Source organism: Maylandia zebra, linkage group LG19 (genome assembly GCF_041146795.1).
Source record: "Maylandia zebra isolate NMK-2024a linkage group LG19, Mzebra_GT3a, whole genome shotgun sequence".
Classification (NCBI taxonomy): domain Eukaryota; kingdom Metazoa; phylum Chordata; class Actinopteri; order Cichliformes; family Cichlidae; genus Maylandia; species Maylandia zebra.
Window position 1 is genome coordinate 27,918,973 of NC_135185.1, and position 14,869 is coordinate 27,933,841.

The 14,869-nt window shown below is 41.3% G+C and overlaps 1 protein-coding gene and 1 non-coding gene across 2 annotated transcripts in view; both read left to right on the forward strand.

Annotated features, from left to right (window-relative positions):
• ltk (leukocyte receptor tyrosine kinase) overlaps positions 1-14,869 on the forward strand; it is a 70,928-nt gene that overhangs the window by 48,609 nt on the left and 7,450 nt on the right. Inside the window, exons 16-23 of the mRNA XM_014414074.3 lie at positions 1,971-2,156; positions 2,861-2,959; positions 8,213-8,377; positions 8,545-8,655; positions 11,917-12,103; positions 12,206-12,296; positions 12,688-12,752; positions 14,663-14,792. Coding sequence (XP_014269560.3) covers positions 1,971-2,156; positions 2,861-2,959; positions 8,213-8,377; positions 8,545-8,655; positions 11,917-12,103; positions 12,206-12,296; positions 12,688-12,752; positions 14,663-14,792 — 1,034 coding nt within the window. The remainder of the gene's footprint in view (positions 1-1,970; positions 2,157-2,860; positions 2,960-8,212; positions 8,378-8,544; positions 8,656-11,916; positions 12,104-12,205; positions 12,297-12,687; positions 12,753-14,662; positions 14,793-14,869) is intronic.
• Positions 12,946-13,018, forward strand: trnak-uuu (transfer RNA lysine (anticodon UUU)). The gene has a single exon. It is a non-coding gene; the product is annotated as a tRNA-Lys (tRNA).

The window sequence follows — 14,869 nt, forward strand, 5'->3', positions numbered from 1 at the left end:
TCATCCAAGTATTGAAAACAGTCCTCATAAGTAAACTTGTCTTAGTTTGTCCTTTTATGTTTTCCTAGTCAATGCAGCACTTTTGTTAAACCCCTTCATTTAAAGCTGAAAGTCTGCACTTCAATTACATCTTGATTGTTTGATTCAGAATCCACTGTGGAGGTGTACAAAAGCAAAATTACAAAAATTGTTTCATTGTCCAGATACTTTCTTCCCTAACTTTAAAAGCTGCAATTGTGGGTATTTTTTCTTTTTGGTTACAAATTACCCTTTACACTTTATGTTCAAAGAAAAGTTTCATTTTCTTATAAAGGACGTGCTGTAAACTTTGGATGAGAAGACGTTGTTCTGACTGAATTCAGTGTCATCTGATACCAAAGCACGCATTTCATTTGTCCAAAAGGTAGCCGGAGATATGAGAGGATTTATTTGTTCTGTATTCTCACACACACAGGGTGGCGCAGGTTGGCATGCATGTGTTTGGCCTGTGGATAATGGGATGTATCTGGAATTCACTTCTTTCGCTGGAACATTCTCAGTAAATCCCTTCTGACCAGCCGAGACTCAACGAGAACCGTTTATCAACTCATCTTATTGAAACCTCTGAGAGACTGTTTAGATAAAGATCTGCGTGTCAGGGCAAGTTTGCAGCTCGAAGTACTGAGCAGATGAGGTCTTTCTGTTTACGTGCGTTTGCATGTGTGCTGATGTTTAAAGTGCCACCACATGAGACAAGCCCTATATATACAGTATATTATCACTGATCAAAGACCTCTGAAGGGCAGAGGAACATCTTTCAGTGAAGCTTGTCTTCCTTTGATATGTTGTTTGTATGAAACCTGCTTATATCTGCCCGTCTTTGTAGATTAGAGATGATGGTTGAACCCGTTAACTCTTTTTATTCATTGCGAGGCGTCTCTGTATTCATCAGTTCACTTTGGTGCAGTCAAAGGTTAAATTCATGCCCAAAACAAAGCTGCAGTATAGCTACATTGTTGCTGTATAAGTGGATGGGCGGAAAGTCTCCTTTCAGTTTTAACATTTTTTATGGCGACCGAATAGCTGACGCTTTACTCTTGACCCTTTGTCCACCCACCAGCTGCCTGCGAATGGAAACAAAGAAACACAACAACAGAACAAAAAACAGCCGGAAAAATCAAAAGCCCTGTGCTAAAACTTCTCCCTCATTTCTGTATTTGATACGCTCCACATCCGAGTGGATTTGCTCTGACCTTCTCAATTATAGTCTAAACAAGACTGAACTTATTTGTCTTTAAAGTGTGCCTTCTGGCTTAACAGACAGACAGCTCTCTCACTGATTGCCTCCACCGCTGACTCAATATGCTGAATCACCAGTCGAAAGTAGGGCCTAATTTGTGACAGCGGAGACAAGCTCACAACAGACACTACACACATTGGTGGCTGTAGATACTCCATAAAACCTCACTGATGACTGTGTCTGTGCTTATATCCAGACTGCAAAGAATCTCAGTGTAACCCGAGCAGAACATAAAAACATTCATTTAGTAGTCATGAAGTGTGAAAATAGTTACTCTTTAGAGACCCTTGTCAAGTCTGAAAAAGCTGCCTAAAAGATATCAGCCATACAACCTGATTTGGGTTTGGTAAATGCAAAGTTATGACAGAGAGCCTGTTTTTGGATCTTGATCCACACCGGGGCCTAAAAGTCAGGATACTTTGGCCTGCGTATAATTTCGAAATCTCCCGAGTACCCTTTTAAAATCAAAGCTGGCTCGCTCACATTACAGCAACAGTGTAAGCCTTCAGGTTATTTTATGAACCCTTATTAAACTAATTTTTAATGGCAACTCATTTTTTCGTTGTTCTCAGTCGGTGAGTTTTTTCACTGCAGCAAACATCAAACACACGAACCGTGTTTTACAACCTTGTGCAATGCTCCCAAAGTAGCTCTTGTAACAGTGAATGACTTTGTTTTGTTTCCCTTAAAGGTGGAGGTGGCGGCTGGAAAGATAGTTCAAGTTCTCACCTGATGGCTGGCAGATCCCTGGTGGAAGGTGCCGAGGGGGGATCTTCATGCCCCCTGGCGCTGTCTAAGCTCAGCTGGTCAACCTTCGGAGGGTTTGGAGGAGGAGGCGGTGCGTGCACAGCTGGAGGAGGTGGAGGAGGATACAGAGGTAACCGTATTTTGTCATCATATTGTTATTTCAACCCAGACTAAATTTTTAGTCAGCTACTTGGCACTACTACCCTACTCCTGTACTTCTTTTTCTTCTTCAGACTCCATTTAGTGGTCACCACAAAGGACTTGTTGCATCTATCTCACTTTGTCCCCTTAGCTTTGTTCTCTCTCGCACCAACCCTCTGCATGTGCTCCTTCGCTACATCCATGAATCTACTCTATGGACTTCTTCTTCTCTCCTCTTCTTCCTGGCAGCTCATCTTCATTGTCCTTTGTATAGTACTCTACTCTGCAGATTAACATTTATAACTCAGAGCTGACAGGGCTTCAGAGGGACATGCAAGAGAGTAAAAACTGTTGGAAGGCTAAAGCAAATGCATTCAGTCATCGAACCTCTTTGTGAGGTTCGATGACTGAATGCATAGAGGAGTATCAGCTGATTGTGGGTTATTTTGACTGCAGTCTGCTGAAAATACTGCTCAGCTTGATTCATTACTTCTGTGCCAGCAATCTGTTCTTCATTTTTAGTGTAACATTCATGTACAATTTCCACTGTTGCAAGCAGTGTTAAGAACTAGATTTGAGTTAGGATTAAGGTATTTTTTTGCCTTGATAATCATATTTTACATCAAAAGAAAACTGTCGTTTAGACAAGAGTTAAAGTTATTACTATTATTTTTGTTGGTTTGTTTTTGACAGGAGGCGATGCTGCATTGACAGATGACATCACAGCTGATGGTCAGAATGGAATTTCATTTATTCACCCGATGGGAGAGATTTTTCTGCAGCCTCTGGCAGGTGAGACTGAGCGTGGCACCCTACTCCTGCATCTTTATATCGAGAGGTTTTAAGAGATTAGCGGAGGATACAGGACGCAAAAGAGCAAATACCATTCCCAGATGGAAACCTTGAGATGCTACTGAATATTTTTCAGAAGGTTATAACTGGATGATTCGCTAAAACGTTTTGTACAAGTCTTTGTACAAGATCAGATTTGAGTGCTTATTCAAGTACTAAATAGAGTAAAGCAAGAAAGACCAAGTGCTTCATACTTTATCAGCTAATAAAGCCAATGAGATGCAGCTGAAAGCATGTAGCACCTTGGCATAGGTTTAAAATTGTGTGATCATGCTAGAGTTAAGAGGAAGACTCCAGCAAAGTAGAATGGAAAACAGCAGAGCTAAAGTAAAAGTTTGCTAGTAACAGGAAATTCCCACTCTCATGAGTTCATCGTTAAACGGTTTAATAATATCTATGTAAGGCCAAACCAACACCGACTCGCTGTGCTCGCTCGGCCCCCGGGCGACACTGTATTAAAAACAGACACAACTCTGTAATGAAAATCTCTGCGTGCGCTCAGATATTTGTGAGCTTCCCTCCCTCCAAGACATCTACAGGAAGCGGTGCCTGAGGAAAGCGGGGAGGATCATCAAGGACTCCAGTCACCCCAGCCATAAACTGTTCAGACTGCTTCCATCAGGAAGGAGGTTCTGCAGCATCCGGTCCCGTACCAGCAGACTGAGAGACAGCTTTTTCCATCAGGCCATCAGACTGCTGAACACTTCATAGACACCTCAGCTTCACTACTGGAACTTTAACATTATGCACTCCATACTGTATATAAATGCCACTTGTTTTGCACATATTCAACTCTGTATATTTTATATATTTTATTATTATTATTATTATTATTATTATTTTATTTTATTTTTTTACTATTTAATTTGTAAAAATGTGTATACACACACACACACACACACACACACACACACGTAGGAAAATATTTAGTATACACATCCAGAAATGCATACACTATTATATATTGTACATATATTTATTAGTTTCAGATTAGCCATTCTTGTATTTTGCTCGTTTGTGTTGTTGTGTTTGCACATCTCTGTTGCTTGTGGGGCTCGCACACAAGAATTTCACTCGCATGTGCTGTGCCAGTGTGCCTGCACATGTGATGTGACAATAAAAAGTGATTTGATTTGATTTGATTTGATTTGATATTTACCAAAAATGTCATCAGCGAACAGTATGGGTTCAAATTGTGGTCATAAATATTTTGTACGTGTAAATCAGGATTTGTATGTGTAAAAAGAATTTGTGTGTTTGTAAAAAAGATTTGTGTGTGGACAAAAATACGTGAGAAAGTCTGCACTCAAGTTTCAAGTACGAATTTTGACCCTATTTTTCTTCCTTTCATCTGATTGGCCAATGTCATGTCAATCACAAATTTAACTATCCAATTAGAGAACAGATGGGTTTGGCTGTTGGCGGGGTGCTTTTTTGAACTGCAGGTTCTTGAAGGGAATAAATGCCCTTTTTCATGCCAGCCCAGCGTTTTCCTTCATCACCACGAAGGAAAACAGTCTGTGGTGGTCTGAGTTTGGTGATTTTTGTGTCACAGGTTTACGTGCTTAATACAGGGACCTCCTGAACCTTTTCAACAGCGCTGCGAACCTCCGTGAGCGGGAGGGGGGGGCAGTGTTGTGGAAATGACAGTCTTCACTAGTGGGGATACTTACAAAGCTTTCTTCGTTATGAATTATCATACATGTTTTTATTGAACATTTGAAGAACCAGCAAAAAAAACAGAAACTCTTGTAGAGGACAAAGTCAGAGATAGAAACGACAAGGAGCAGGTGCATCTAGTACAGGTAGAGCTGCTGCAAAAGCCCACAGAGCTCAGCAGCCAGCGCAACAAATTCTGGATCCTTTGCTTTTAGTTAGCAGTTAGCATTAGCAGCACATGCTGCGCACTGTGACTCACAGCAATGGTTCCGGGTCAGCCCTGACTTTGTGTTAAACTAATCCTAAAGTAATATTGGTATTTCTAACCACTGACATACCACAACTTTATCATTTCAACATCTGCTGAAAGTAAGGGGACCTAGCTTCTTGCAAAACAAACTCGGGATCTCGCAAAACTTTTGCGAAATCTCGCAAAAGTTTCATACATCTCCGAAAACGTCGGAGCACTTTTGCAAATATGTGATGTCTTGTAAACCGAGCAGAAATCTGACGTTTACACAACTACATTCACGCCTCAAAATATCTTAAAAGTGTATTTTGTGACCCAGAAAGAGTAATATTACAACTAAGTAGCTGTTGTTGTTGGAATTCAACTTTTGCGAGATCTCGCAAAACAAACTTGGGATCTCACAAAAGGTTTGCGAGATCTCGCAAAAGTCTTAATTTTTTTTTCTCCCATGTCCCCTGCGGGGCTCCGTACAAACCTGATTTACAAGTACAAAATATTTATGACCACAATTTGAGCCCATAGAACAGAGGTCATTGCCTGATTAGTGTGTGATTAATGTTTAATGCCATAAATAAGGCTACAAACTGCAGGCTCAGTATGTGTTGGTCTAAGATAGCACCATGCATTGTGTTTTTGTGACAGCAATGTGAATCTCAAATGACGAATCCTCAGGTTCATGTAATACTTCTAACAGCTAAACCAGTCAATGTCTCTCGGTGTGCTTTTGTCTAAGTTTGCTTTGAACTATATTTGTGGGGTCACAAATCCAGGAGACCACAGTACATGCAGGGTTCAGCAGCTTTGTGAGGACCAAAAATGCTGGATCCCACAAGCAGAAGTGGCTGTTTGGGTTAGGGTTGGGCAATCAGTTGTGATGAGATGGTTTAGTTTAGACTAGGGGATTAACTAGGGAATGCACTACCTGTATATCAAGGACAAGTCCTCAGAAAGGTGTGCAAGGATATGTGTTTGTGTGTTAATTGCTTTTCTATCTGTTTGTATGAACATTTAGGAGTATATTCTCATGAATATATGGGCTTATTTTTTTCCTATTTTTGTTGAAACTAACAGCCCATCTGATTCTCATTATTCAGTGGGAGGAAGAGGAAAGTGGCTAATTCACAGCGTCATGCAGCCTGTTGCCTTCGGCGCCAACAGACAGGCCTCCATTCTCGTGTGAAAGACTTTGTTGTTTATGCAGTGTGCCATGCCACTTTAAAACACAATGTCGGGGTCTGCAACATGAAACACATTCAAAGCATGATCAGGGGGGAAAAAGAGAGAGAGAGAGACATTATTATAATAATTAAATTTCAAGGCAAATGCATTTTTCTCTGTGATGTAGTTAAATGATCTCTCGCTTTAATTGAAGGATGAGTTTAATAAATCGAGGACACATGGAGAAGCCCTATTCTTCTTCCTGTTAGAAAACTGCATCATTAAAACAGCGAGGCTCTTCCTACGTCACAATATAGTTTATCAATTAAACTAATTATAGAAAGAACATTAAAAAAATGCAGCTCTGCTGTACTGTATGCATAAATTTGCAGTAATTGTTTTCCAATAATTAAAATCCTTTATTAGTTTCAAATTATATATATATATATATATAATATTTAACTTAATATAACATATTAATGCCAGCAACACACTTCAGCAGCAGTGGGACACACTTTTACCAACGTTTGTCTGACTTTTGTAGGCAGCCTTAGCACCTGTTTACCAGGAGATTTTCATCAGATTTTCAGATGTGTAACATCATGTCATTTTCATATCCACCATATATGTAGATGGTGTAGTGTACACATGCACTGATAATGTAAAAATATGTGTTTAAAACAAAACAGAAAACCTGAATGTATTACAATCATTTTCTGTAAAAGGAACACACATGTGGCAGAGAGTGGACTGAACGCAGGGTTCAACAGACAGAAATAAACTCAAAATCCGTTTTATTTAGCTGATAACAGGCAAGGTAAACAGAAAGAAAAACAGGAGCAGGATAAGCATAAACTAACAAGAGGCAAATGAGACCAACAGAAACTCACACACTAAGAGGGAGAGCACAACAAAGAACAGAGGGAGATGCAGATGTTATAGACACAAGAGGAGAGTGGACACACCTGGAAGCACAGCTGAACAGAATCTAACAAGACAGGGGAAGAAAAACTGTACATGACGTACACAACACGACAATCAAAATAAAATAGGAACTAACTCACATACTGAGAACCAGACTAAGACATGTTAACTTGACACAAGGACCAGACGTCCAGCCATGTCACAATGGGGACCCAAAAAGACGAAACACAAAGATTAGTGATGATTACGGGAACTCGACCAGACAACCACAAAGACAGGCCAAAGAGAGACACGACTAGGACAGACACAAAAAGGGATCTAACATAATTGAACAAGAACCAAGAAGAAGAAATATAAATAACAAAATTCAAGGGCACCAATGAATACTAAAGTCAAGAGTCATTAATCAAGAACTAGAACATGAAAATCTTCTAGTTCCAAAGAAACGGATAATAAGTCCAACACAAATTCAAGATAACTGGTTGGAGAGCCAGGACCATGGGCTATAACTCACCAAGGCAACCCATCAGATGTTGAGAAATTGTCTTCTTTTTGTTTTTATTTTATGTGCTCATTTTGAATTTGAGGCCAGCAACACGTTTACCACTTTGTTGCATCATCTCATCATTTAACACTCTTTAAACACTCTGTAAAAGCTTGGGAACCAAGAAGACCCACTGCTGTAGTTGCAGAATTTTACAGAGTGTCCCACTTCTTTTGGAAAGGGAGAGAGGTGGGGGTTATGAATGTATTAAAAAGCTATTTGATCACAAGCACAAGATGTTCTTGACATGTGATGTGTTAGGACAATAACAAGTCTGATTTTATAGTGTCATGAAAAGATCAAAGTACTATCTGGATCATCTCCATCTACTTATTCTTTAATTTGTCATAATTGTGCTTTCATTTAAAAAAAACACCGTTTTATGTACTCTGTTTTGTGGGAGTTTTTGTTTAAGGATTACCTTTTAGTTTGGTGGTCTAGTTGGAATTTACTGGGCAACAAAGGAGCAGTGTGGCTTTCATTTTATAGCCAAAACCTGCTATACTAAAGCTTGTTTCTCTGTGCTACAGATGTCTTTTTCCCTCTATGGCACAGATGAATAGGCTGCAGAGCTAAATGTGTGTTGGTTTCATCCCCTCACTCTCTAACAAATAATTTTCCTTTTGATGTTTGTGTTTATTTCCTGTCTTCTTTCTAGCAATGGAAAGTCACGGTGAGTGTGAGATCAAGGTGCAGCTGAACTGCAGCCACTGTCAGACGCAGAGCTGCAAACGAGAAGCAGATACTCACCTCATCCTCTGCCTCTGTGATGATGATGATGAAGTCCTGGACACTGACAACGTTACATGTTCTAGGCCTCCAAGTATGTCTGTAAAACCCAGCAAACGGTCTTGCTTTTACTTGTGAGCCATGATATGTCAGACGTTTTGTTTTAATGTTAGTTTTAATGACACGTTTAATCCCTCACAATTCTTTCCCATCTAAGCAGCTAACAAACACTAATTGACCATCTCTGCTCCACCCCTCCAGCGACTCAAAGCCCGACTCCACTGGTCCTGATGCCGACATCCCTGATCCTGGCTGTTGTGGTCTCCACCGTCGCCAGCGGCTTTGCACTGGTCTGCGCCGGCGTCATCCTCAGTAAGAGACTCCTCCAGTTCTGTGCGCAGTCTGTGCCCTCCACCTTCCACCGGCTGTGAGCACAGCTGGGACACGCAGATGCTTCCAGATGTTACTAACAACAGAAACAGAAACAACTTTGATAAATGTTGGTTTAAATGCCCTTCGCTGGCTGTGCGGAAGATGACTAAAGGAGCGATGGCAAAGATATGGTTGTGAATTATTAGACGCTGACAGTGAGCACAGTATGAACACTCATTACAAGCACTCATTCCAGGTAACGCTCTCTTTTCTCTGGCTGTATGTATATACAGTATAAGTAGGTGAAACTAGACTATTTTGCTGATGAGAGGCGATAAAGAGGTGACTGTTAAATACCGTATTGTTTATATGCTGTATTCAGTGCCTGCAGTGGAACGATTGCTCTCGTGGAAGCATGAACCATTTTCGAGACGTGCTGTAAGTGTCTCGCTGCATGAATTCATTCTAAAAAAAATGCTGATTATAAAAAAAGCACAAGCAGAAAGAGTTGACATTTAAGTTTCTTTCAGTATGAGTGGGTTTCTGTAGTGGTAAATGTCAGCTGTTATAATTTATTGTCTGTAAAAAACAAAAAAACAAACACAGAAGTGATTATACAGACATGAAGATTACAACAGTATTTGAAAATGAAGAACTGTGATAAGAGATTAGCCTTTTTTGTCATTTTGAGAAGCGCGCAGCGACAAGCGTGAGTTGAGCTGAACCCACGGGCATCGACTCCGTGATAAGAGGATAGAGCAGAAATTGTTCCTCTTTAAAAGTGTTAAATGCTATCCACACAAAGTGCTATGATATGGAGTATTAGAATAAGTAGGTGCTTGTTTGCTGAGCGACAAGGTTACCAGAGTTTCTCTTGTAGGCTGCGGGTTTGAGACAATCAGATGGTCAGGCAGGCTGTAAAATGCTAAAATAGGAGTAATTAGGGAATTAACCATTACATTTGTATAGCTTTAATTTAACTACTCTGTAGCAACCACACTTAAAACAGGAAGCTCAAGAAAGAAGAGAGGGATTCTGAGACAACCACATTTTGACAATGAACATGGTCTCAAAGGCTGCTATGCAAAATATACTGTTAAGTGCCTTCTTTTGTATACCAAATCTCGTTTGATTAACTCCAGACACTTTATACAAATACAGTTTTAACAACACGTGGAGTCATTTTCCAGTAATGTAGGACAGTGAGGGATTATACAGCTAATAACACTCGGAGCACCTTTGTCACCTTTTGTGACAACTGTGTGCTGCAGACTTTATGAGAAGGGAATCCTCTAACAAGAGCTTTGTAAAGGTGTGCGTGTATAGCAGGTTCTCTTTCTCTCTCTCTCTGTTGTCCTTTTCATGACCTCACTGAAAACTCAAATATTAAGCAAAGCTCAGCTATTTTCCCACAGCGCGAATTGATGAGAGTAAACTTTGTGTCAGAGCCTCTGGAGGAATCGGCGCTGCGCTGACTTCCTGCAGAATAACAGCTACACTCCCAGCTCCCCGGGGGTTTAAAGCAGCCTGACAAGAAAACCAGGCATGACCAAACAGTTGGGACTTTTTAATGAAGTAATGCATGTAAAAACCTCCTGTAAGGAAAGCGATACGGAGTAACTCTTACAGATTTAAGAGTAATGTGGACATTTCACCTCCTGGCAATGAAATCCAAGCAGAATAATGTCCGTTTTCCAGCCAAGCCTGAAGCAGAAGGTATTTGAAAATTTATGTGGTGACCTCCACCTTCACACTCCCCCCTCAAATTTCCGTTTCGCCACAAGCTTTATTCTGAATCCCTTATATCTCATGATAACTTAGCATGAAACGTTTAACCTCCCATTTTAAATGACACCCTTAACGCACACAGTGCAGTGAAACAGTGCTCTGATGGAGTCGAGTGTTTCTATTTTTTTGTTATCAGTAAGTGCTAATGGCTGACCATTAAAAGATGGCGATTTATGTTGGATGTGGTTGGTTTTCTGTCAGCAGAAGTGAGAGAATATGTCGATAAAGTGCGGCGGACTTGGTGAAAAGCGACGTGTGAGAGCTGGAAGAGGCGAGTTATTCATCAGATAAATGTCCTTTTAGGATAAAAGACTGCAGTCTGCATTTCTGCTGTGAAGTTCTTCCTTAAGAAAGTTTGAGCTCGGTGTAATTAAACATAAATACAACCCCGCAATCAGCTTATCAGAGTGTAATCTGACAGACGATAATTGCAGATACGGCGGTGCTACTAGTGGTGCGTACTGGGCCACTATATGCAAAATGGAACACTAACTGCATTGTGTGTAAATGTGTGCACTTGCTCTTAAATAAATCAGTTCCTAAACAAAGGCTGATGACATTCATTTTTATAACATCTGCTTTAAAAAAATACATATTTGGGGAGGATGGGGTGTTTTTACTGGAGCGTGTTTAATTTTTTAAAAAAGGCAATGAACGTACACACACGCTTCAGGTTAATGGTGTCTCCTTACCTGAGCTCTCCCCCATGCAGGGAGGTAGTCTGTTCCCTGGGCGCCCCATGTCCTTCACCCCCACCTCTTCCTCCTCCTCCTTCTCCTGCTTCTCCTCCTTAAAACTCCCCTTATCCCAACTCCTGAGTCCCTAGCATCTGCACCGGGCGATGGCTCGACGGCACCTCTTACCTGCACGCAACGCCCCCCCTCCCTGGCAGACTACCAACCTGCATCGGGGACATGGGCTGCCTCCATGGCGGGTGAGTCCAAACTCACTGGCACAGACAGTATAGGAGCAGTAACCAAGGAGAGGCCATCCCACATGCATGTCAGTTAGGTTAGTGGCTTTAGAAAGAAGCCAGCTCACTTGACTTCTGAAGGCAGCTCATCGTCTCTGCTTGAGGCTTCAATAACTGCTACTAACATAACATAACGTGTGAATTACAGATCCATACTGAGGGTGGTGTTTGAAGAGGTAGAACTCCAGTGTTGGAGAAGTGCTATGCAGAATTGGTGGAGTATTCTTTAAGAACAAAAATGAAGCCCTTTTTGCCATATTTTTATAGCTTTATTCCCACTAAGAATGTTGTTTTAGGATTGGAAAAAGTTATTGAGATGTGGCTTGATCCCTCCTTGTGTTGCCGCTCCTACATTCAGACAGATGGTCAGGAAGATCCTTCTGCCACTTACATGCACTTGTAGGGTCCTGATTAAAGTTTGCTGATAATTTTTGTCAAGGGTTTGTCGACTCTTTAATATAACAAGCTTGTTCGTCCCTCTGCCTCATCTTTTTCTGCAGTGTGGTACCGCAAAAAGAACGACCTGCATGCAGTGAGGGGGCGTCTTCAGAGTCCCGAGTATAAGCTGAGCAAAATCCGTTCCTCCACCATCATGACGGACTACAACCCAAACTACTTTTTCACCGGCAAAGCCGCTTCGTTCAGTGAGCTGAAGGAAGTGCCACGCAAGAACATCACCCTACTGAGGTATGACACAAGCGGACTCAATGTTAGAGTGCCAGTTTAAGCTTCTGCTCTCCACCAAACGTGTGCCTTCGTTTCATTCGTTGTGTTTTCTCTCCTCTTTAGGGCCCTTGGTCACGGAGCCTTCGGTGAAGTCTATGAAGGTCAAGTTCTGGGGATGAGTGGTGATGGCAGTGCTATGCAGGTGGCCATAAAGGTCAGCCACTCATATTTTCTTAAATATTTGCACTTAAATGTTTAACAATGACACCTCGCATGTATGTTCAGTACTTATAATCCCATAAGTGGTGCTTCTGCTTCTCAGAGCTAAAGGTCATGGAGATGCTTTCACTTACAAAATGATTGTTGGCTTTTCTTATGTTGTGCAAAGACTGCAGCACAAAATGACTAAAAAAGAAGAATGCAGATTTGCTCAGCGTCCCTGGATAAGATGCTTTAAAAGGCACACAGTTTAAAAAGGGAAAAGCAAAAAAGCAGAGAGAGCACCGCATGGGGTTACCTGCTTACAATGCTCTGCTGATTAGGTCTGAAAATTTATATTTCCCCTTAAAAGTAGCACACACTCAAATTCTCTTTCTATTCTGCAGACTCTACCAGAAATCTGCTCCGAGCAGGATGAAATGGATTTCCTGATGGAGGCTCTGATTATGAGGTGCACGAGACAGCAACCATACACTTCCTTTGTGCATTACACACACACACACACACACACACACACACACACACACACACACAAGAATTGTCCCTCAAAGACAATCGTGTCTGCAGGGGTAAATTTTGAGCTCAGGAAAATGTGTGACGTTAATTGGTTTCTAGCGGGGGTTGCTCGGGCCTGGGTGGCTCGGGCCTGGGTGGCTCAGTCGGTAGAGCATCAGACTTTTAATCTGAGGGTCCAGGGTTCAAGTCCCTGTTCAGGCGTGCTTAGTTTACCTAATTTCCTTAGGTGTTAATAAAGTATTATGATTTCCCGTCTGATTTTGTTAAAGTCTACTCTATTTACAGGTCCATCCCTCAGTCAGCAAGTGACAGTTTTAAATACTTGTATTCTGGCTGATTGAAAATTGAGACTTTTTTGTAGTTGTATAATAAGTTTATCATTAATGAGATTTAAAAAAATAAACACTAAAAAAGAGGCAAGATATGACAATATGACACAGTGTGATTATTTATTTAACAAAATTTAAGCCAAAATGCAGAAGCAGCGTGTGAAAAATTAAGTCGCAAACTTCTGCCAATCTTCCCAGGAGTGGACATCTGTCATGGTCCTGGGTCGTGCGACCCAGTGTTTTGTGTTTAGTCTATTTTGATGTTTATTGATTGTTTAGGTTCTTTAAGGTAGTCCAGTCCTTTTGTAGTTATGTTACCCTTGTATCAAGCCTCCCTTGCCCTTCGTGTGTTTATGTCTGTGTGTCTTGTATTGTCAAGTTCATGCTGTCGCGTCTGTCACCTCCCCCTGTACTACGTCTCCCCGGTTCATGTCCCATGTTTCCTGTTTTACTTTGAAGGCCTGCATTCACTGTCAGTGTATTCAGTTTCACTCCTCCTGTCCTGTCGTTAAGTTCATGTATATCAGCTGCGTTCCCATGTGTGGCCACTTCCCCTGATCATCCCTCATGTGTATTTAGTCTCTGTGTTTCTTACAGTCTGTGTCGCGTCGTCTGTGTTCCCACCCTCCATGTTTCCATGCCCGGTCTGTTGTATTCATAGCCTTACCTTAGTTCATTCCCAGTTTAGGTTTCTGTTTAGTTATTGCTTTTGAGCTGCCCTTATTCTTGTTTGTTTCTCTTGCGTTACCAGCCACAATAAAAGGCTCGCTTTTGTTTAAAGTTTACTCCCGTGTCACTCGTGTCTGCACCTGAGTCCTCCACGCACTCTCCACATGGTCTGTCACAGCGGACCGTGACAGACATCCCAGTAAATTCAACCCAAGCTCAGACCCTCCAGCGCTCAGAATAACGGCAAAAAATCCAAGAGCTACACTTTAGTTACATTTTGTAGACTAAGACTAAAGAAAGGTTTGGAAAGGTTTTGTTTTGCGGTCACAGGACCTCGGCACCTTGCGGTCATTCAAAGGAGTTGACCGTGAACTCCTTTATATAGCTAAACTAAGATTTACAGATGTGTCACAAGAGTCACAAGCACATGCTCTAATCCACACACAAATAAGCAGCAATTTTACCACACGTACAAATGCGTGCATCCATACCTTCGCTGTATGATGTAAACAAGTTTGACATCCAGAGTGTAAAGGAAAGAATTCCTCCACAACAATTGGAGAGTTGAATCATGGGGTGCGCTTGATTTTTCACACTCTGCTTCTTCATTCTGGCTTAGTTTTTGTTAAATACATAACGACTGCATTAACATGTGTTGTTCTGATGGTTTTTGAGGTTGTATTTAAATTATTTTTTAGACCTCATGAGGACCAGATTGTTTTTATTATTTATTAAATCTTAAAACCTTACAATTGTACTTTCTTGTTACCATCAATGTATATTTAAGGACGTCAAAGTCATCTTAAGCCTTCTAAACAAAACACCCTGTTGTTAACTGTCCATGCAGCAAGTTCAGCCATGAGAACATCGTGCGCTGCATTGGCGTCAGTCTGAACATCCTGCCGCGCTTCATCCTGCTGGAGCTGATGACCGGAGGAGACATGAAGAGCTTTTTGAGAAGAAACAGGCCACGAGCGGTGCGTCTGTACTACACCTTTACATGTGTGTTTGTGCCTGCAAGCTCTGTGTGTTTACGTCGCACACTAAACTGATC